Source organism: Cervus elaphus, chromosome 5 (genome assembly GCF_910594005.1).
Source record: "Cervus elaphus chromosome 5, mCerEla1.1, whole genome shotgun sequence".
Classification (NCBI taxonomy): Eukaryota; Metazoa; Chordata; class Mammalia; order Artiodactyla; family Cervidae; genus Cervus; species Cervus elaphus.
In genome coordinates this window covers 85,731,748-85,753,648 of record NC_057819.1, presented here as the reverse complement: position 1 = coordinate 85,753,648, position 21,901 = coordinate 85,731,748, and the positions used below count along the sequence as shown (strand labels likewise).

General features: G+C 52.7%; 2 protein-coding genes and 1 pseudogene across 7 annotated transcripts in view; 1 reads left to right on the top strand and 2 right to left on the bottom strand.

The window, feature by feature from the left end:
* MYO19 (myosin XIX) overlaps window positions 1-9,196 on the top strand; it is a 49,931-nt gene extending 40,735 nt beyond the window's left edge. For 5 of the 6 annotated variants that reach the window (XM_043902916.1, XM_043902918.1, XM_043902915.1 and 2 more), the window contains 8 exons: window positions 551-658; window positions 1,540-1,610; window positions 2,453-2,556; window positions 4,090-4,205; window positions 4,303-4,432; window positions 5,655-5,740; window positions 7,033-7,335; window positions 8,434-9,196. In XM_043902916.1, coding sequence (XP_043758851.1) covers window positions 551-658; window positions 1,540-1,610; window positions 2,453-2,556; window positions 4,090-4,205; window positions 4,303-4,432; window positions 5,655-5,740; window positions 7,033-7,335; window positions 8,434-8,562 — 1,047 coding nt within the window. In that variant the 3' untranslated portion in view covers window positions 8,563-9,196. Of the gene's footprint in view, window positions 1-550; window positions 659-1,539; window positions 1,611-2,452; window positions 2,557-3,529; window positions 3,641-4,089; window positions 4,206-4,302; window positions 4,433-5,654; window positions 5,741-7,032; window positions 7,336-8,433 lie in introns of those variants that run through there. The other variant, XM_043902920.1, reaches the window with a different exon arrangement.
* Window positions 6,732-6,855, bottom strand: LOC122695935 (annotated as a pseudogene).
* On the bottom strand, window positions 9,070-15,984 carry ZNHIT3 (zinc finger HIT-type containing 3). The gene is made up of 5 exons (XM_043902949.1): window positions 15,824-15,984; window positions 15,693-15,724; window positions 11,346-11,432; window positions 10,055-10,138; window positions 9,070-9,548 (listed from the first exon to the last, which is right to left on the bottom strand). Exons 1-5 carry the CDS (start codon window positions 15,907-15,909, stop codon window positions 9,367-9,369), a joined length of 471 nt encoding a protein of 156 aa, XP_043758884.1. The 5' UTR covers window positions 15,910-15,984; the 3' UTR covers window positions 9,070-9,366.
* Between the last annotated feature and the right edge of the window lie 5,917 nt (window positions 15,985-21,901).

The window sequence follows — 21,901 nt, the reverse complement described above, 5'->3', positions numbered from 1 at the left end:
TGTCCCCTCCTCGGCGCCGTGTGCGTCTCAGCCCCTCGTCTCCTGCTCCCTGCCTCATCCCACCCTGCTGCCCCTCCTAGCTTACGCCTTGTCCTGCTTCCCACCACGGCCTTCTCATCACCTCCGGGGGAGGCCACCAGGGCAGCCTGGGTCAGGGAAACACCTCTCCGTCCAGCCTCAGACACGCCGCTGAGGGCCCGCCCTGCGTCTGCAAGGCCCTGCTCTGTGCGATGACGGTGGCCAGCTGTGCCGTAGCCCCAGCACACAGGACGGGCTTAGTCATGACAGGAGTCGCCTGAATGAAAGGCAGGGTTTCTGAGACGGTTCTCTTCTGGGAAGATTGCCCTGGTTGGTGTGGGGGAAGCCTGAGATCAAATGCAGGCAGACAGACCAGGTAGAGGGTCACAGGTCAAGGAGGTTCCCTGGGGGCATGCTCTGGGTATACCCAGTGAGGGCCACCTGGAGTCACCCCAGGGCATGTGAGGGTCCTGGTCTCGGGGTGCCCAGCCGATGCCCCCCTGCAGCCTGAGCCGCAGTCTCCCCTCTGCAGGCCTCCCTGGAGCAGCTCCTGCAGGTCCTACACGGCACCACACCCCACTACATTCGCTGCATCAAGCCCAACAGCCAGGCCCAGGCGCAGATATTCCACCGAGAGGAGGTAACACACTGGGCTGGCACTGCATCGCGGAGGGTCCCATTGTGCCAGGACGCTGGAGGGGTGAGAGATGGGACATCTGCTCCAAACGGAGTGGCGTGAGGAAGGGCTTCTCTCCCCTGCTCTGGCAGGACAGTCGTGTACGGTTGTGTGGTCTGTGCACTGCACAGTGGTCCAGCCACAGGAGGCCAGTAGGGGCTACAGGGCATCTTGCTCTCTGCTCACCAAGCCACATGCCCTAACAAGGACAGGCAGCCCAGAGGAATGGGTGTCTTTCATGATTAGCTGAGAGTCTGCATCACCTTACAGACCAGGCACAGGGCTGGTTCTGATGAGGGTGTCGTTCCTAAAATCTGCTCAGAAGCACTCTGTGGCCAGCAGCTGGCCTTTGCCCTATGGAGGGACGTGGGTGAGGTGTGAGAGCTGGACTGTGCTGGAGTGGGTCCTACAGTCACATGGTTGATGTGGCCTTAGAGTCCATGGCCAGGATCACTGCTTTATGGTAAAGACGTGGGGTGGGTCCTGGGAGCGTCTTCACAGTATAGCTTCCCCCGCCTCTCAGCTGTGACGCACTGTGTTGTCTGCAAAATATAAATTAAATAAAAACTAGGAACTGGATTGGGCTGCGTTGTGAGGCACAGTTGGAAGTGGTGAGACGGCCAGCACCGGCCTCGGCTGTACCAGAATCCAGGCTTCACATAAGGGATCTGGGGCCACCGGGACCCCTTCTAGCAGGGATAGCCTCTCCAGGTCCCTCGATTGCTCGCTGCCCCGAAGAGTGTCCGCCCTCAGGGAAGCCCGCAGGTCCCTGCCAGCGGGGCCACTGAGGGCGTGGCGTCTGGGGCCTGTGGTCCCTGCGGCCCACGCCTCTCCCCTCCCCGCAGGTCCTGAGCCAGCTGGAGGCCTGTGGCCTCGTGGAGACCATCCACATCAGTGCCGCCGGCTTCCCCATCCGGTGAGTGGGTCTGTCGGTCTGTCGGTCATGGGGGCGGGGCGGAGCCGGGCGCGGGGGCGGGGCCAGAGCCGGAGTGGCCCTGGGCCGCGCGTCAGCGGGACCCACAGAAGTCGGCCTGGAGCTCGAGGGCTGCGCTCACTTGCTGTGCCCTGTTTTGTGGAGGCTCCGGGTCTGCCCTAGAGTCAGGAGAGAAGGGAGGACGTGAGTGGGAGGCCGTTACAGATCCTCCAGGCGCGAGGATGGCCTAGTGAAAGACAGAAGGGGATAAAAATGGACCATGGCGTGGCTGTGGGAATGGGACGCGGGCTGATGGACGGTGGGTCACTGGGGAGGGGAGCGGCCGGCTTCCAGCCACAGAAGCACCTTCCAGCTTCCGTCTGAGGCAAATGGGTGAATCGGGACAGTTCCCAACACAGGGTGACCTGGGGGGGCGCCCGGGGGTGGGGAGTCAGGTTTGAAACGTTGGGGCATGTGAGGAGCTATTCTCGGTGACTTCTAACACCACGAGCAAGAAAGAGACCCCGGGGGAGGCGGGAAGTGTGAGGCCACTCCCTGAGGGATGAGAAGCCAGCAGCAGCCTGGAGGGAGTGGGGATGAGCGAGGAAGCCGGGCTGCGGGTGTCCTGGAGGCTGAGAGCAAGTGAGCTCAGTGAAGGCCTTGCCTAGAAAAGCAAGGCTCCGTCTGGGAAAGATCAAGCCTGGCTTCCCACCGAGGGAGCCCAGTGACCTCATCCACTCAGCGGGCAGTCAGGGCAGCGTCTCACAGGTGGTTGAGCAGCGTAAACAGTGATGCCGACTCACCGCTGGCCACTCTATTTCTCCTTCCACCTGCCTCGGCTTCAGGGTCTCTCACCGGAACTTCCTGGAGCGGTACAAGTTACTGAGAAGGCTCCGTCCAGCCACAACCCCCGGCCCCCATGGCCTGTGTCTAGATGGAGGGCACTCAGGTGAGGGCACCCACTGGCCAGTCATCTGTTCACCCAGTTCCCTGAGCACCTACTTGGACCATCTCAGGGCAAGGGCCTGGGGCTTCAGAGATGAGTAACGACAGTCCTGCCCTCATGGGGCTCTTGGTCCAGTGGGAGAAAGAGACTAAAAGAAGGCAGTTAAGCAGTGAGGAAAGTGGCGAGGCAGAAACAGGATGCTTTGGGTGGTCTACGAGGTATGAACCAGGAAGGCTTCCTGGAGGAGGTGGCATCTCAGGTGAGGTAGGACTAGCCAGGTGAAGGCACTCCATGGACAGGAGACAGCACCATGTGTGTGAGGAGCTCTGGGCGGTTGAAGGTTGCTGGCTCCTGGGGATAGAGGACAGTGGGAGGCGAGGCTGGGGGCAGGCAGTCCCAGTCCCAGAAGCCGGACATTCTCCAGATAGATGGGAGGCACTTCCAGGAAGGGAGGGGGTGATACCAGCCTGGGGCTTTCCAGAGGTCACTGCCGGTGGGACCCTGGGTGGCCAGAGGGGAGAGAGGCTGTAGATGTGGGCACAGTTGGGAAATGTTGGAAAGAAATTGGTCAGACTTGGCGAGCATTGGATTCGATGTAGGGAGGAAAGGATTAGCCAGGCCCAGCCAGCGGGGAAGAGAGGTCGGAAAAGGGCTTTCTTTCTGGGGCAGCTGCCAGGCCAGGCCCGGCCGGGAGGATGTCGAGAGAGGCCTGCTCTACGGGGGGGTGTCTGTCGCACATGGCATCACTGAGACAGTGAGAGCCGGTGTGAAGACCCTGGGCAAAGGCCAAGGATGGGGCGAGTCCCCCCAGTACACGCACTCCCACAGCCCACCCCCAGGGCCCTGCACCCGCAGGCACAGTTTTGCTTCGCATCTCCCATCTCTCGGGCAGTTTTCCCACTCTCCTTTCATCCTTTCTCCCCACCTCTCCCCGCTTCTCCCTGTGGTGCTCTCCTGTTCTGTCTCTTGCCCAAAGCCCCCCGAGCCCCTGGTCGACTTTGCTGCTGTTTCTCATCTGCGGCGTCTCCTCTGGCCACCGCTGTCTCCAGAGAGGCCCTGGGCAGCTAAAGGTGGTCAGAGCCCTCAGGTAAACCCTCTGTCTGCAGGAGCTGCCCTGCCAGGTGTGGGGGGCAGGCAGGGCCCCCGCTGGGGTCTGGGGTCTGTTCTCCACTTTCCATCCATGGCGGGAGGGCTCAGGGGTAGAGGGGGAGGCCGGGCTGCCCTGTGCGGCCCTCAGCATGTTTGGGGCCTTGGAAACAGGCTGGTAAAGCAGCAAGGGTGTCTAGGTGCCAAGTGCCCCCTGCCCTAGGGGACCTCCGGGGTGGGGGCTGCCAGCCAGTGCAGGGCACAGCCTCCAGGGGGACCCCGAGATCCCTCGGGACAGCCTGGGGGACGATGAGAAGAGGCCCACTCCAGCCTCCTCCCCAAAAGGAAGGAAGGGATGTTGAGACACTTGTGCAGCGGGAAGGAAGCCTGTGGCACGTCGGGGACACTGAGGGGATGGTGATGCGCTGACGGGCCCTGTCTCCATCTCAGAGTGGCCTCCATGCACTGAGCCGGCCATGCTGCAGGGCCTCCTCCAGGACATCCTCCACGTGCTGCCAGCCCCGCTGCACTGCGGCAGGACCAAGGTGTTCATGACTGACTCCACGGTAAGTGGGGCTGGGGTGAGGAGCTGGTGGCCACGGGCCCGGGTGGAGGACGGGGAGCACGGGAGGCCGAGGACCTCAGCGGACACCCTTCCCCCAGCTGGAGCTCCTGGAGCGCAGGCGTGCCCAGGTGCTGGAGCAGTGTGCCCGCCACATCCAGCGTGGCTGGAGGAGACACCGGTGCCGCACGCAGGCCAGGCAGAGGCGGGCGGCTGTGCTCATCCAGGCAGGTAGGAGCGGGGCCCGGGGCACACGGCCCTCAGTCACGGCCAGCAGGTGGGCCTGGGGGCGGCTGTCTCTGCACCTGCACACGATCCCACGGGACACCTGTGTCCCTTGAGACGTTGCTTCTAGAGCCCCCACAGACCAAAGCGGACTGTGTCCCAGCCTCTAGATGTTAACTGCATGTCCCCCATGGTATGCTGGGCCTCGAATTCCCTGTCCAGCTCACCCAGAGCACCCCCAGTTCAGTGCAGACCACGTCCCACCCAAAGTAAGGGTGCTCTATAGGTGGCAGAGGCTCAGAAGTTGCCTTAATTCCCACCCACCCCAATCCTAGCTAGCTATATTTGTATTTTTCCCCTTGATGACAACTCTCATCATCACCTGGGTTCCTGGGCTTATTGAGCTTAAGAAGGTAAAAACCAATAAGATCTGATCAAACAAGGAAGCAATGTATGAACCACGACACAGCCTCACTTTGAAAAGCAAAAATACTAGAAACCCAATATCTGACAGACGGTGGAGTCATGGCTACGTTATGGACCCATCCTTGTGATCCACCTAAGAAGTGTTTTTGAAGAATATTTTTAGTTTCATGGAAACCCCACTTCCAATATGATGCTTAAACCTGGATGATGAGCCACACAGCAAGGTGATGCCACCTTCCTAAGGTGTGTTTGGGCCTGAAAAATATTAAGGATACTGCAAAACTATCTGGGTTGATGAGATAACTGGTGACTTTCAAATGACTTTACCAAATAGCCCTTTTTCTGAATGACTGTACCCAAAAATCAGAAAATGTGTATTTCAAAAGGAGAAAATTAAAAATTCCCCATGATCAGTCTCACATCCAGTAGCTATGACCTTCACCAGCTGTGGGTGTGTGGTGGTGTCCTTCATGGGTTCATACAGCGAGCGAGCAAATTCAAACAAGGGCTTCCAAAAAGAGGTCGTTTTAAAAGATGCAGATAGTTCAGACCCCTCGTGTTCCCTGGGCGTTGCCCAAGGTGGGAGGTGGCAGCTTCCCCTTGGCTGTAGGCACCTGCCTCCAGGTCTGAGCGCTGTTTTTCAGAGCCAGGTCCACATCACGCTCACTCAGCCTCTGACCTCCCGCGGCTGCCGCCGTTCATTCCCGTGTTTACAGCAGCTCTGGCGTTGACGTGGCCTGGTTAACCAAGAGCTCTAACCAGCATGTCACTCTTGTTTCCTGTTTCTGGACAAAACCCTCAGCCGTCCGTTCCTGGCTGACTCGGAAGCACGTCCAGCGGCTGCATGCGGCTGCCACAGTCATCAAGCGTGCGTGGCGGGAGTGGAGGGTGAGTGCTGAGCCGGAGGTCAGAGCGGGCCGGGCGCTGGCCCTTCTCGCGGGGCAGGCGGCCTCACGAGTGATGTGGGCCCCGCACCAGCCACACAGCAGGACGGCTGTGACACAGAGGGGCCCGAGCCACCCCGGGGACACACTAGGACTCATAGAGCCTTACGCTTTAAAAGCACGAATTTTACAGTGTATCAATTAGATCTCAATAAGGAGGGTATTTTTTTTTTTTGAGGTTAATTTGTGCTTTTATTTGCCAGTATAATTAACCACAATGGTCTGCAGGCTTCTTTGATCTAAAAAAAAATACATTTTATTTCACAATCCAACAAACACACACATATATAATATGTATACATACATAAAAGTGAAACAAGTTTTGCCGAAAATGTCTACCCTGAGTGTTAAATTTTTTTTTTTGGAGATCTTTTTCTTTTTTAAAGCAGTTTTAGGTTTACAATAAAACTTGACAGGAACGTACAGAAATTCCTCATATTCTCCCTCCCCTCACATGAACAGCCATTATCAACAGAACAGTACCTCTTCTTTCTTTCTTTTTAGACCAAGGATGACTGCATTGACACATAATCAAAACATCCCCAGTTGACCTTAGGGTTCACTTTAATGAGCAGAGCAGTGTTGCATATTCTATGGGTTTGGACAAAAGTATGACCACATATATCCATCACTGTAATGTCACTCAGAGCACTTTCACTGCTCATGAAAACTTCTGTGCTCTGTACATTCCTCTCTGCAAACTCCTGACAACCACTCATCTTTTTACTGTCTCCAGAGTTTTGCCTTTTGCAGAATCGCATACAGTTGGAATCTCTCTTTCTCCCTGAAATGAGAGGTTCAGAGCGTTTATGAGACCACCCCTGGCCCACCCAGGCATGGACCGGACAGGCTCCGGGGGCAAGCTCCCCCAGCACGTGCTGCGGCCCTCCTTCCAGCACTGGCCCCGCCAGCAGCCACATGGAGGTGCAGGGGACACGAGCCGGGTTTCTGCTCACAGGAAGGCCACACGTTTGTGCCCCGCGTCACACTGAACCCAGGTTCCTGTCGGGTGTGTTATAAACAGCCATTTCTTCAGGCCCCCTGCTCTGAGCACACCCCAAAGGCTGTTATTTTTTAACAGTATGTGCAGCCTCAGCACAGTCGCCCTGGGTACAGGCTTGTGCCGCATCCAGCCAGGCGCCCTTCAGCTCACCTTGTTCAGGGCGAATCACTGAAGAGACTTTCGGGTTCTGTTTTCCATTAAGAGAAAGCTATGATGTGGTGTTCTTTTTTAAGATCAGAATGGCCTTCCTTGCTTCTGAAGAACTGGATGGTGTGGAAGAAAAACACTCATCTCAAACTTCCTGCTCCCCAAGCTCCAGCCCACTGCCCCCGGCTCAGACCAGGCTCCAGGGCGCAATAACCCGGCTCTGGCCCCTGGGACTGGCCCTGGCCAATGCGGCGGTGGGCATGCATGGCTTTCAGAGGAAGCTGGTGGTCTTCGCCTGCCTCCAGCTCCCCGTGGGCAGCCCCAGGAGCTGCGCTGTCCAGACGGCCCAAGAACAAGCCGGAGTCCTGTCCATCCGAGCACTGCCTCAGGTGGGCCATGCGATGGGGGCGGCATCCTGACCGCCCCACTGTGGGGTGGGGGGCAGAGCCCAGGGGTCACAGCAGGAGCAGGACTGTGGCTGAGATGAAGGCCTCCGAACCCCTGCGCATCCCAGCTGGCAGCAGTCGGGTCGTTCCCATCATTACAATTAGGGTTTTCCAAAGCCCTTTCACTTTTAAAAAGCTGCCTCTAAGTGTTCTAGCATCTCTTCTGAGTCATCTTTAATTTAGTCCTACTTCCAAAAAAATTGGTCATGGTAACAGCAGCTTTTTCCCCTCCAATGGCGCTGGATTTAGCACCACGCTTCCCCTACTTGGGCTTCCCTGGCAGCTCTGACGGTAAAGAATCCCCTGCAATACAGGAAACCCCGGCTCATTCCCTGGGTTGGGATCCCCTGGAGGAGGAAGTGGCACCCCACTCCACTATTCTTGCCTAGAAAATCCCAGGGACAGAGGAGCCTGGCAGGCTACAGTCCATGGGGTGGCAAAGAGCTGGACACGACTGGGCGAGACTAACACACACTCTCCCCTCGCTTGTATTCTTTGGTTTATCCTATTCCTGACAAGCACGTGAGTCAGTGGTCCAAGATTTTATATCGTGGGCAGCCGCCAGGGGAAGAGGCAGCGAGCACAGACAAGGGCCTGCCTTTTACAAGGATTAAGTGACACAAGGCATAAGGAAAGAAACACTGCATTTCCTACCAGAGGAATTCCTATAGGACATAATCTGGATAAAATCGCCATGACAACACACAGGCCCGCCAGAGTGTAAACAGAAGTGCAGCTCTTTGATCTTCCAGCTTTAAGCAGTCCTAAGACTGAGACAGGTGATATTCTTAGCAGGGGAGAGCTCCCTCCTAGCATTTCCTCATCTATCTCACGCTGAGTGGATGTGACACTTTGTCTTTAATACTGTTTTGGGCTTTGCTACCGTTTTAAAATAAGGGGAAAAGCACACTAAGTCAGTCCTGCCTCTGCTGTGACTCCCTCGGGTCCTCGGGTGTCCCCACCTCCCTGCACTCCCAGCCTCGCTCGAGAGGTCCCTTCAACCTCCCGGGAGCTGGGGCTGAGCCGCGTCTCTCTCCCCAGGGCTCGATCAGGTTTCACTGCAGAAAGTCTCCGCTGCGTTATGCTGACACCTGCCCTGGACCCTCGCCCGACAGCGTTACTGGCTTCAATCAGATCCTGCTGGAAAGACACAGGCTGGGCCACGTGTGACCTCTTCTGCCCTCTCAGCCTCACCCGGCCGGGCCACCCCCTATGCCTGTTTCCACAAGGCCTTTTCCTGCCAGCGGCCTCGCCAGGGACATGTAATCAACACCCGGCTGCCAGATGACTCCCACAGAGACCCCGAGCGCACTCGGGGAGCTGTGGCTCCAGCCTGCAGGTGGGCCAGCGGCTGCACCAGTGGCCTGGGGCGGCAGTGTACGCACCCCCTGACCCTGACGGGTGTCAGGGTTGGCAGCAACCAAACCAGGATTAGGAAACGTCAGGGCCGTCACCACCTTCACACAGCCAACTCAGCAGTGCTGGCCATCACTACAGCGGGCACCCCACCCTTCCAACCCCACAGGCAAAGTCAGCTTGAAATCAGCTCTAAAATTGCAGCTGGGGGAATCTCTGCCTTGAGTTCCTTTAAAAGGAACAACACCTTACTATTTAAATATTTGATTATAATTTAATTTCAAGCAACTAGATTATAAATCAAGAATGATCAATGCAATATACCAAAGAACCACCACACTGTAATTTTATTTAGAGACACTGAGCAAGTTTTCACTCAAATGGGTGTGGAAACTCAGTAAATATTTATGTCTTTAACTGTATCAAAAATAAAACACTTAAAAACCACCATTTGAACGTCGAGTTTTCTGTCCATACGGGTCTGCCACCGTGAGTACCTCCACCTGCCTGCACCCCAGCCCGCAGTGCTGGAGGGGGCTGGGGGGCCCTCCTGAGTCCTGGCCGCGCCGCCCACATGTGATGGCCTCCCGGGAGGAGCAGGCAGCACAGTCATCCACCTTAAGGATCCTCGTTCTGAGACGGCTCCACGATCCTCAAGCAGCAGTCAGCGAACTCCACAAACAAGGGCTCCTGCATGCAGGCTCGCATAAGCTTGGCCTTGTCATCTGCCCGATCGAGCTCGACCATCAGCTGTCTGAGGTGCGGGTTGAGCAGTAAGCTCCTCAGCGCTGCAGACTCCCCTTAAAATGAACAGTGAGGAGAGCCAAGCTGAGCTCTAGGGGATGCAGGCAGAGACAGCTGAAAGCCAAAGGTTCCAAACCTAATAAACAGCAAGCATGCTGCACCCCCTCACCCAGCATTTCACATGAGGTGAGGCTTCCCAGGTGCCGACAGTGGTAAAGAATCCACCGGCCGACACAGGAGACATGAGATGTGGGTTCAGTCCCTGGGTCAGGAAGGTCGCCTGGAGAAGGGAATGGCAACCCACTCCAGTATTCTTGCCTGGAAAAGTCCACGGACAGAGGAACTTGGTGGGCTACAGTTCAGGGGGTCGCAAAGAATCAGATATGACTGAGCACACATGTTCAAATAAGGTGAGGTCAGCATATCAGATGGTTTCCACGTTAAATGCTGTCAGGACCTTATTCTTTTTTACCTCTGTAAACATCTTAATGCCATTCACCTAAGCAAAAGTTATTTTACCTGCACAGACTTAGCTAAAAAATTGTCTTACTTGCAGACTTACCTAAGTTCTTTAAATTCTGCAAAGACACTCTGTCCTCTTCCTCGTCACTATTGAGAAAATCAGCCACAGAGTCGTCGTCATCATCTAAGGAACATAACACAGCCACCTGATTATGACCAGAAAGGAAAGCTGGGTGCCAGAGTTTAACAACTCCAGTAAATAAAAAATGTGTGTGCACACACACAAGAATAGAGATAATGCAAGTGGGCACAGACAAAACCACCTCCTCTCAGGAATTTGTGACTATACCAACACTTATTTTAGGAAAGTGAAGACCTGGTGACTTTAACAAATGCATCCTAGTGTTCACACACTTAAACTATGTTTGGGATTAGGGCCTTATTTTCCAATTCTTCCTACCCCACCTCTGCTCACTATGGCTCCAGCCCTGTCTGTAAAAACCCACGGACAGGACTCCCCTGTGCTTTCGGCATGGGCGGAAACTTCTGAACCCAATAAGGAAGTTTCTCAAAGGGCAGAAGTGGGCCATCCCCTCGCTCTGACTGCTCAATACCTTTTCGGTGGCACCGGGAGGGGCTATCTTCAGAGTCCAGCATGATACAAGGTGCGCAGGAGGAGTTAAAGAAAGGGTACGTGGGGCTTGCCTGGTGGCCCAGTGGTTAAGAATCTGCCTTGCAATGCAAGGAACACAGGTTCAATCCCTGGGCCAGGAAGATCCCGTACGCTGCGCCACAACTACAGAGCCTGCGCTCTGGAGCCCAAGAGCCGTAACCACTGAAGCCTGATCACCCAACAGCCTGTGCTCCACGAGCGAGGCCACCGCTCTCTGCAACTAGAGAAAGCCTGCACACAGCAACCAAGACTCAATACCGGAAAAAATATAGTTTTCTTTTTAAAAAAAGAAAACGCTAGATGAATGGGGAGGACGGCAGCACACTCGCGCTGCAAGCTCTGAGGGCCGCCAGGAGTAGTAGCAAGGTCAAAGGCAGCACGCCATGCAGGTCCAGGTCAGGTGAATCCCCGCCAGGCCCAGGGAGGGAGACCCGAAGCCGTGACTGGAGGCGGCTCCTGCCAGCAGGGTCCACCGCTCACCCCAAACCACAGCTGTGGCCTTTCCCCCTGCTCCCCGTCCTTCTCCTGAATCTTCAGGCGACCCCACATCACCACCCGTGCCGACCTGTGCTCCTGGCCCCGGTGCACAGGGCTGAGGAAGCTGCTGCTCCTGATGAACCTGACGCCTGGCCCCAGCCCATGAGTCCCGTCTCCTCTTTCCACATATCCTATTTGAAACCCTTTACTCGGTTTGTGTGTTTGCAGTCAACCAACCCACCTTCATTTTCCACAGGCTTTTTAGTTTTTGCAGTAAGAGCTGATCTTATTTTTTTCTCGACAGGACCAGTTGCAGGCTTGCACTGCTCTGAAAAGACACGAAACTCAGGTGTACATCACCTCCGTGTGAGTGACAAGGCTGCACCACTCCCCCAAGCCAGCATCCAGCATCCAGCATCCATGGGGAAGCCTATGTAGGGGGTAAGGGCCTGGGTGGGGGATGAAGGAGAGGAAGTGAGAGATTCCGTCAAGGGGCCTGCCTCACGCTCCCCTGGGGCCTGTCTCCATCCTCCCTGTCCTGCCTAATCCCACAGAGACTTCACCATGACTCAGTAACACACTGACTTCAGTTAGCCGCAAACTGTGTTCTCAGCAGTTTCAGATACCGAATGTGCAGGTACCACGTGCCACTGGGAGTCCGCACATGAAACTCACCAGGCCCACCTGGGAGGGGTTCCGCCTCACACAGGACAGAGAGATGGACGAGATAAGGAGAGTCTGATCCAAGTCACCCAAGAGGGAGGGGAGACGAGACGGGGAGGTGCTGCCAGCTGGAAAGAGCATTCCGGGCAGAAGGAAAGGCCCGTGGCTGCAGCCGACCCTTGAGTGATCAGCGTCAGGTGCAAGGAGGTGGTGATGAGCAACTGGCAGCTGATGGGCAAAGCAGGCCTGGCAGGACGATGGGGCACAAGAGGAGGAAGCCGCCTCCAAGACGCAAGTCTGTCTCATACCATACCACCTTTATGTGGACTCTAAAATGACACAAATGAACCTACCTATGAAACAGCAACACACTCCTGGACATAGAGAACAGACCGGTAGTTGCCGAGGGGGCGGGGGCTGGGGGAAGGATTAAGCGGGAGGTTTGGGTTAGCAGATGCAAACTATCAGAGGGAGAATGGATGAACAAGAAGGTCCTACTAAATAGCACAGGGAACTAGAGTCAGTATCCTATGATAAACCACAAGAGAAAAGAACATAAAGAAAAAAGAGTGCTATGTATGTGCATGACTGAGTCACTCTGCCGTACAGAGATTAATAACACTGTAAATCAACTATACTTCAATTAAAAAAGACCACCAGACATTATGCGCCATCTATAGTTGTGCCTAAGACCAGCTGTAGTTTTGCCAGAGACTGACCCTGAGCTCTGATCCAGTGTCTAATCTGTCAGTTTTTAAGAAATAGAGGACTGAGGAGTATGCCTAACTGCAGCATGAGTTTGCAATCAGCAAAACCCAGACCGTGGGGAATTCTACAAGTCAAATGGCTTGAATTCTTCCACAGAGAAATTGTTTAAAAAAAAAAAAAAGATAATAACAAAGGATGGAGGAGCAATTTACAAATTAAAAGAGACTTAAAAAAATATCACATTTTGGGGGAATTCCCTGGCAGTCCAGTGGTTGGGACTCGGTGCTTTTGGTTAGGTTAGGTTAGGTTAGGTTATGTTCAATCCCTGGTCAGGGAATTAAGAAGCCAAGGAAACAATACTCTTTCAGGATACATACTTGCATAATAAAACTGGAAAAGCAAAGACGTGATTGCTATAAAGGTCAATAGAGGGGTCATTTATAGGAAGTGAGAGCAGTGGGTCAGGGCAGGGCATGTGGAGGAGTTTCTGGAGTGAATGGCAAAGTTCTATTTTCTTTTTAAAAAACTTTTTTATCTTTGGATGTGCTGGGTCTTTCTTGCTCCAAGGGCTTATCTCTCCTTGCACCAAGTGGGGGCTACTCTCCTGCTGCAAAGCACAGGCTCTAGGGCACACAGGCTTCAGTGGGCTCAGTTGCCCCGAGGTATATGGAAACTTCAGAGACCAGGGGTGGCACACACTGCCCCTGCACTGATAGGCATTTTTTTTTATATTTTTAAAAATATATACATTATTTATTTTTATTTTATTTTGGTTGCACTCGGTCTTTATTGCTACACATGGACTTTCTCTAGTTGCAACAGGCAGGGGCTACTCTTTCAATGCACGGGCTTCTCATTGCAGTGGCTTCTCTTGTTGCAGAGCAGAGCTTCCACAATGTGGGCTCAGGAGTTGTCGTGCATGGGCTTAGAAGCTCCAAGGGGTAGAACCTGTGTCCCCTGCATTCACTGGCAGCTTCTTATCCACGGAACCACCAGGAAGTCCAAGTTTTACTTTCTTGACCCGGGTGGTGTTCGCCTTATAATAATTCAGTAAGCCAAAAAAAAAAAAAAAGAATCTACAAATAATAAATGCTGCAGAGTATATGGAAAAAAGGAAACCCTCCTACACAGTTGGTGGGAATGTAAATTGGTGTAGCCACTATGGAAAACAGTATGAAGAGTCTCCAAAAAACTAAAAATAGTTACCATAGCCCTCAATCCCATTCCTGGGCATATATCCAGAAAACCTCGAATTTGAAAAGATACATGCACCCCAATGTTCATAGCAGCACTATTTATAATAGTCAAGACATGGAAGCAACCTAAATGTGCATCAACAGAGAAATGAGTAAGGAAGATGTGGTGTATACATACATGGCAGAATACTACTCAGCCATAAAGATGAAATGTCGTCATTGCAGCAACATACATGGACCTAGAGATTATGATACCTAGTGAAGTTAAGTCAGAGAAAGACAAATCATCATGATATCACTTATACATAGAATCTTAAAAAATGATACAAATGAATTTATTTACAAAACAGAAACAGACTTCAGACACAGAAAACAAATTTCCAAAGGTCCAAAGGAGAAGGGGTGAGGAGGGATAAATTAGGAATATGGGATTAACAGAAACACACTACTATGTATAAAATAGATAAACAACATGGGCCTAAGGTATATTATTGTTTCATTTAGTTGCTAAGTGGTAGCTGACTCTTGCGACCCCATGGACTGTAGCCCGCCAGGCTTCTCTGTCCATGGGATGTCCCAGGCAAGAATACTGGAGTGGGTTGCCATTTCCTTCTCCAGCAGATCTTCCCAACTCAGGGAATTAACCCATGTCTCCTGCATTGGCAGGCAGATTCTTTACCACTGAACCACCAAGGAAAGTATATCATAGGGAACTATATTCATTACCTTGTAATAACTTATAATAAAAAAAAAAAAACAAAAAAGGATACAGATCACTGAATCACTTTGCTGTATACCTGAAACACTGTAAATCAACTATACTTCAATTAAAAAAATTTTTTTAAATAAGAACAAAGCAAGCAGGGTTTCCCTGTGGTCCAGTGGTTAAGAATCCGCCTTCTAATGCAGGGGACACCAGTTCAATCCCTGGTCTGAGAAGATGCCACATGCCATAGGGCAATGAAGCCTGTGGGCCGCAATTACTGAGCCCATGTACCCTAGAGCGGGTGCCCCGCCAATAAGAGAAGCCACTGCGATGCTAAGCCCAAGCACTGCAACTAAAGAGCAAACACCGTCACAGCAACTAGAGAAAGCCCCTTAGCAGCAAACAAGAACCAACGCAGCATTCCCCTCGCCCCCCCGCCAAAAAACATACTAACATAGAGGCTGGAGTTTTCAACACAGGAGTGAACTGCTCAAATCTGTGTATCAGAAAAATTACCCAGATTGCCCTAGGGGGTCTCGGAGGGGCCTCACAGGGCTGCAGGACCAGAGAAGCATTCCAGACACAGCTCCCAAACTATTCCAGAAAGCAGTTCTACTTCTTTCCTATTTTGAGAGGAAAGGGTTTTTTTTTTTTTTTTTTTTGAAAGTGCTCCGGAGACATTAGGGTTAAAAAAAAAAAAAGCTGGAGCGGGACGGTGGTGCTGTAAAATCAGAGCCTGGAGGGGCTAAAACTAGAGGCAAACCACCAATGAAGAACTTTAACAGAAAAGTCACTGAGAGAGGGGGGGCTAGGGGAAGGGCCCCTGAAGACTGAGAAGAGGCGCCGGAGAGAGAAAAACTTAAAATGTAGACTTGACAACAGTGAGCCAGGGACGTTGCTCCTTACCGTTAACTGGTGTCCCTCCCCGTTTCTATCAAGACATCACTTAAAATTAAGAAAGAAAACGTCGTTAACCTCAACCAGAGCAGCTTCTGCCAAACGACGCGGAGCTGAACACTACGAGGAAGGCACAGCTAGGGGAGGCTTTGGGGGCAAAAGCCAAAGACTTTAAAAAAAAAAACAAAAACAGATGGGACGCAGAAGGGAAAGTGGGGCAGAGGAAAGGTTTTTGATTGTCCATCAAGTGGAGGCGCACTCGTAGGAAGAGGTATCCGCCTGCCCACGGTGGGTGGGAGGCGGTCCCCAGGGTCGGGCGTTGCAAGGCTGATGACAGGGTGATAGCCGGGCCCGGGGCCCACGTCCCCGAGGCCGCAGCGGGAGAGGGCGCTGCGGCCCACGAAGAAGGGGGCCTTACCTTTGTGCTTCCGGAAGCAGGGCAAGGAACAGCTGCAAAAACAAAGGCACAGGCCGCGTCAGCTCCGAACGCGGAGCGGACGCTCCCGCCGCCCCGCGCCCGTCCCCTGCCCCGCGACCCCCGGCACTCACTAGGGCACGCGGCAGGCGGGGCAGCGGTATTTGGGCTTCTCCAAACAGACAACGCAGACGGCAGTACCGCAGCTGAGCGACGCCATGGTCTCTCCCGGGACGCGTTCCCCCGCCAGCCCCGGGCCCCCTCGCCCCACGTGCACGCCCTTTCTTCCGTTTCCTCAACCAGGACCAATCAGCGTGCAGCACTTACTGGCCGACAAAAGCAATCGATTAATCCCGCTCCTCGTTCCAGGCCTGAGAAGTAGAAAGTCGATGCACTCGATACGCATCCAGAGCCCATTGTCAGGGGTACTCCCTGTTTAGGGCTTCCCTTGAGGCTCAGTTGGTAAACAATCCGCCCGTAATGCGGGAGACCTGGGTTCGATCCCTGGGTTGGGAAGCTCCCCTGGAGAAGGGAACGGCTACCCACTCCAATATTCTGGCCTGGAGAATTTCATGGACTGTATATAGTCCATCGGATCGCAAAGAGTGGGACACAACTGAGTGGCTTTCACTCCCTGATTAGGTCACGTCTTGGAAGAACTTGTTATATAGCCCTGTGCCTGTCCCTACGCCGCTACGTGACTTTCAGCAAGTCATTGTCACTCTCCAGCCCTGTTGCTCTGCATGTACCTAAAAAGAATAGGTGGGACTAAATGCCCTTTATCTCCTACTTTGGACTTTCTCAGTATTGCATGGGTATTGGGTTCTCCCCACACATCTCATTTGGGCTTCCCTGGTGGCTCAGCTGGAAAAGAATCCGCCTGCAATGCGGGAGACCTGGGTTCCATCCCTGGGTTGGGAAGATCCCCTGGAGAAGGGAAAGGGTACCCACCCCAGTATTCTGGCCTGGAGAATCCCCATGGACAGAGGAGCCTGGCAGGCCACAGTCCATGGCATGGTAAAGAGTCAGGCACGACTGAGCAACTAAGCACAGCAAATGAGAATTCCACACTCTGGCCAAACCAGACTCAGCTAGACCATGTGACACACATGTGCCCTTCCCGACCATTTTTCTCACAGGAAAGGAAGACAAGCCTTGGCCACTGACAAATGTTTATTGAGCTCTATGAGCCCTGTGCTTCCCAGATGCTGGGCTGGGAACACCCAGGGATTAGCAGGCATTGTCTCTGGGAGCTTAAGGCTTAGAGTGAAGGCAGGAGGGAGAATCCCTGGGTGGGACTGATTGGCCAGGGAACAGATAAGTGACCTCTGGCCCAAAGGTGCAGATCCTGGTCCAGAAAAGGGCTTGAATGCCACCTTGGGCTTTAGGAATAGACAAAGTCACATTTTATTGGGAGCCTTGCTCCTCTTCAAAGCCCTGAGCACTGTCCAGCTTTACCAGGCTTCCCACTCCACACGTGCAGTGCTGTCTTGGGGTCATAAGTCACCCTCACCGCCTAATCCTAACCCTAACCCCTTTGCATTGATCCATCAGCCCTCAGGATCTCCTTACTACAAGGGCCCCACTCCACTGTCACAGTCTGTAGGGATGAATCTGCTACATCCCCAAGCAGCCATTCAAGTCTCAGCTCAGACCCCTCACTGTCTGTGTGACTTGGAGAGACTGGCTACCCTATCTGAGCTCCCTCGTCTGTTAGAGTAGATGTTCCTACTTTCCCGAGCTATTGCAAGGCAGAGAGGTGACTGTAAAAAGATTTGTGATCTGAAGTGCTACAAAGGGTTATTTATGTGATTTCTAGAGTCTATAACTCTTTTGGAGCTCTGGTCCCAACCCCATAAGCCCAGGTTCCAGGCTCTGAGTCCCTGGAGGCTGAGGTCTTGGAGCTCAGGCCTCTCTAAAAGGGTTCCACTGCCAGCCTCAGTGAGCCGCACTGGGGTTGGGCTGGAATGACTAGCCGTCACTCCTTCGGCTTTGCCAGGCTGTCGAGGCTGCTGTCCAGTCCTTGGTGCTGAAGTGGCATTGCCCCTCTGGTTGCCTACCTGCCCCAGCATGCAGCTGCCCCCGCTTCCAGCCTCCTAACAGAACTCACACCAAAATCCAATGTTTTCCCACTGATCCAATACTCTGACGCATTCCTTGTATCCCTCAACAGTTGTGACCGCTGCTGGTTTGAATCGAAGTCTCCCAGAAAGTCCGCGCTTAACAAGGAAGGACAGAGGTCAGTGACTTGAATCCCCTGCTCTCTGGCATCAGTACTAATTCCCCTGCTATGGACATCACCATCGCCCACCCAGACTTTTCCTGTGAGCTGTGTTTGGAGGCTGAGGCCATGGAGAGTTTCCACAATTTTCAGGGGCTCAACCTGAGCCCATCCACACCCACACCCACACCATGCTGACTCCCCTACCTTCCGGTTCAGAGATGGTGACTCCAGCAAAAAGAAACTTCCTGGAATTCCTCTCATGCACATTGCATTCAGTAGAAATACCTCTTCTACTCTGGGTGACCCCTATCTTCCATGGACCCCTCACACTCCAATATCCAGGAAAGGAGGTGTCTCAACTGTAATGGTGGGGAGGTTGGGGAACATCCAGAAGCAGCGACAGAAGCCTGGTACAGCTCCTCTGGGCAGTGGCTAGTTCAGAGCAGAAAGACAGGTATGACTCTGGGCCCAACAAATAGACGCCCACAGATTTGCCCTGGCTCTCCATGGTTCCCCCATCACGCCCTCCTAGCAGCTAAAGCTGTCTCACGTCTCCTCAGCGTCAGCTTGAGGCGCAGAGCAGAACCTGGAGAGAGGAGAGGTAATAATCAAGGCAGAATGGTTTCCAGAGCCCCGCTGCCTGGCAGGCGCTGTCCAGCACATTCCAGGCAGGTCCAGCCCGACGCCGACGCCGACGACTGGAGACGGCGTCTTCAACGTGGAGGCCCAGGTCCGGCACCGAGCACCGCCAGAGGGCACCCCAGATCGAGATTGGTCCTGGCGCGGCCAGCGCCAGAGCAGGTCTGCAGCGCCTCTGACACCCGACGTTGCACCTTGCGTGGGAGGCAACACGTACCACGCAGGGAAAAGCAAACCCAGGCCTGGCCTGCGCAAGAAAGAGGGTCAAGAGTGCCGAGTTGAAGCCGACGACCGGATGGGCAGCAGTGACTCTTCCATGAAAGCAAGGCCCACGCCAGGCCAGCCGAGAGCTCCAAATGTGCCTGGCTGTCCAGGGAGAGTTCCCGAGGTTGCCCCCCGACCCGCGCCTCTTGGCAACCCCTGGGGCAGAGATCCAGCTGGAAGCTGGCCACCCCATGTTAGCTTGATGAAAGCTTAATAGTACTTCTGGAACTTTCAGATTACTAACTAGGGCGCACCCAGTGCCCTGCGTCTTTCCTGATGCCATGATAGGGTGGGCATATAGGCTGCATGATGGCCGTATCCGAGGCCAGAGGTTGATAAAACTGGGCTCCCTGTGGAGCTGTGCTAAATCCCAGCTTCTTTCTGCAGTCCTAATACCTCTAACCCTCCACCCTCTTGGTTGCACCAAGAGAAGTGTCTACGGTGGTGTGTTTAGGGAACCTATACCAGCTGGTTTCATCTCCTACCCTTCCACTTACTCTCTGGTATCTGAGAGAGTGCTTCAGAAGTTAAAAGGGGTGAGGTTGTTGGTATGAATCAAATAAAGACAGCCTGAGGTTCTGGTGGAGTGGCTTCCAAGTCATCTGATTTCAACTCTCTGCATGTTATTTTATCTTGCAATGGCATTGATTCCCCAGCTCAAGACAATGACAGTCTGACCTTCCATTAGACTTCAAGGAGAACTTCCAAACAACAAAAGACATAAGGGCTTCCCTCCTGGGCCAGTTGTCAACAATCTGCCTTGTGATGCAGGGACGTGGCTTTCGATCCCTGGTCAGGGAACTAAGATCCCACGTGCTGTGAATCAATTAAGCTCCTGCACTGCAACTAGAGAGTCTGTGTGCTGCAACCAACAAGACTGTGTTATGAACTATGACCCGACACAGTCAAAAATATAATTTTTAAATTTTTTTTTAAAAGAGAGAGAGAGAGAAAAAAAAAGAGAGAAAAAAAAAAAAGAGAGAGAGAATAATTGCATTATCTCAGCAGAACTGGTAGAAGAGCACAGACCTTCAAGGTCACTACCACCCAAACCCCACACTTTCATTTTCTCACACCTTCTTCCACTTGCAAGTCAACATACATACATCTCTCACCATACATTCCCTAGAACAGAGATCAAAGGAATCACATAAAAATAAAAGCTCTGAGACTCCTTCATCAGCAGATCTGCACAGGAAAGTCATTCAGGCGATAGGAAAATTATATCAGATGCAAATTAAAATCACAATATAATACCATAAACGTACCAGAGTAACTAAAATTACAAAGATTGGCAATACCAAGTGTTGGCAAGGAGTCTGCTATGAATTGGACATTTGCACCCCCTCAAAATTCATTTGCTGAAATCCCAGCCCCCAATGTGATAGTATTAAGAGGTGGGTGGGGCCTTTGATAGGTGATAAGCTCATGAGGATGGAGCACTGGTGAATGGTGTTAGTGCCCTTATGAATGACACCCCAGAGGGTTCTCCTGCCCTCTCTGTGAATAACAGTCTGTGAAGCAGGCACCGAGTCTGGTGGCACCTTGATGTTGGACTTCCCAGCCTCCAGAATTGTGAGGATAAAAGGCTGATGGGACTTCCTTGGTGGGTGAGTTCAATGCCCGATCAGAGAACTAAGAGCCCACGTGCTGTGGGCCAGCTGAGCCCAGCACTACAAGGAAGAGCCCGAGCACAGTGATGAAAAACCCCACGTGCCTCATGTGTACGTGCTGCAACTAAGACCCAACGCAAATAAACATCTTCCTAGACATTTGCTGTTCAAGCCACCCGTTTTATAGTATTTTTATTATAGCAGCCCAAATGGTTTAAGACAGAAATTGGTACCAGGAACCTAAAAATGTGAAAACAGCTTTGGAACCTAGTAATGGTAGAGACCAGAAGAGTTTTGAGATGCAGCCTTGAAAAAGCCTACACTGCCATGCAGGGACCTTCAAAGGCAATTTGAGTGTGGCCTCAGAAGAGGAGGAGAGCTGCAGAGAAAGCCTCAATCTTCTTGCTCTTGTTCAGTCGCTCAGTCATGTCCGACTCTCTGTGACCCCATGGGCTGCAGCATGGCAGGCTTCCCTGTCCTTCACTATGTCCTGGAGTTTGCTCAAACTTATGTCCATTGAATCGGTGATGTCATCCAACCATCTCATCCTCAGTCATCCTCTTCTCCTCATACCCTCAATCTTTCCCAGCATCAGGGTCTCTTCCAATGAGTCGGTTCTTCACATCAATCTTCTTGGAGAACAGCTAAGTCATGGTGAATTGAATGTTGGTAGAAATGTGTGTTGTAAAGGCCATTCTGCTGAGGTCTCAGGAGGAAATAAACAACACTGGAAATTGGGGGAAAGTTGATCCTTAGTGAAAAAGTGGCAAAGAACTTGGGTGAATTGTGTTCCTGTTCCCGAGTTCTGTGGAAGGTGGATCTTGCAAGTGATGCCACTGGATGTTTAGCTAGGAGATTTCTAAGCAAAGCATTGAAGGCATGGCTTGGATCCTCCTGACTATATTCTGTAATATGTAAGAAGAGAGAAATGACTTATAGGTGGAATTGCTAAGCAAGAAAGAGCAGAGCTTAAAGATTCTCAGCCTATGCATTTTGCAAAAAAGGAGAACACTAGCTGTGTAGCCAAGCAGCCATGTGATCAGGAGAATGTTATGGATCTCAGGAGAAATCAAGCCTTCTTCCAGACAGCCTGTGGAAAACAAACATGGGCTGGTTGACTTAAACTGCAGTGAGCAGCCAGCCTTACTATAGAGGTTTGGATACATTAGACTCCTTCATAAAGATTAAGTCCTAAAGGCAGCACAATCCACAGCTTGGAGAACTCCTCCATACACTTTCTAACAAGCAGGAGGAGCTAGGACTGGGGGCCCAAGAGCCCCACTTCCCTCTCAGGCTCCGTTCAGGACACTCACCCAGGGAACCGGGAGGAGACAGGGAGTCCGATTTACCTGCGCCTTTTGAAATTCTTTCTTTCTGTCCCTGTCTCTCCTTACCTCTCTCTTTCTTTTTCCTGTTTCTTCTTGGTGTCTCTTTAGTTTCAAGCCCCCAGCTGAGTTTGTCCGTAACCTCTC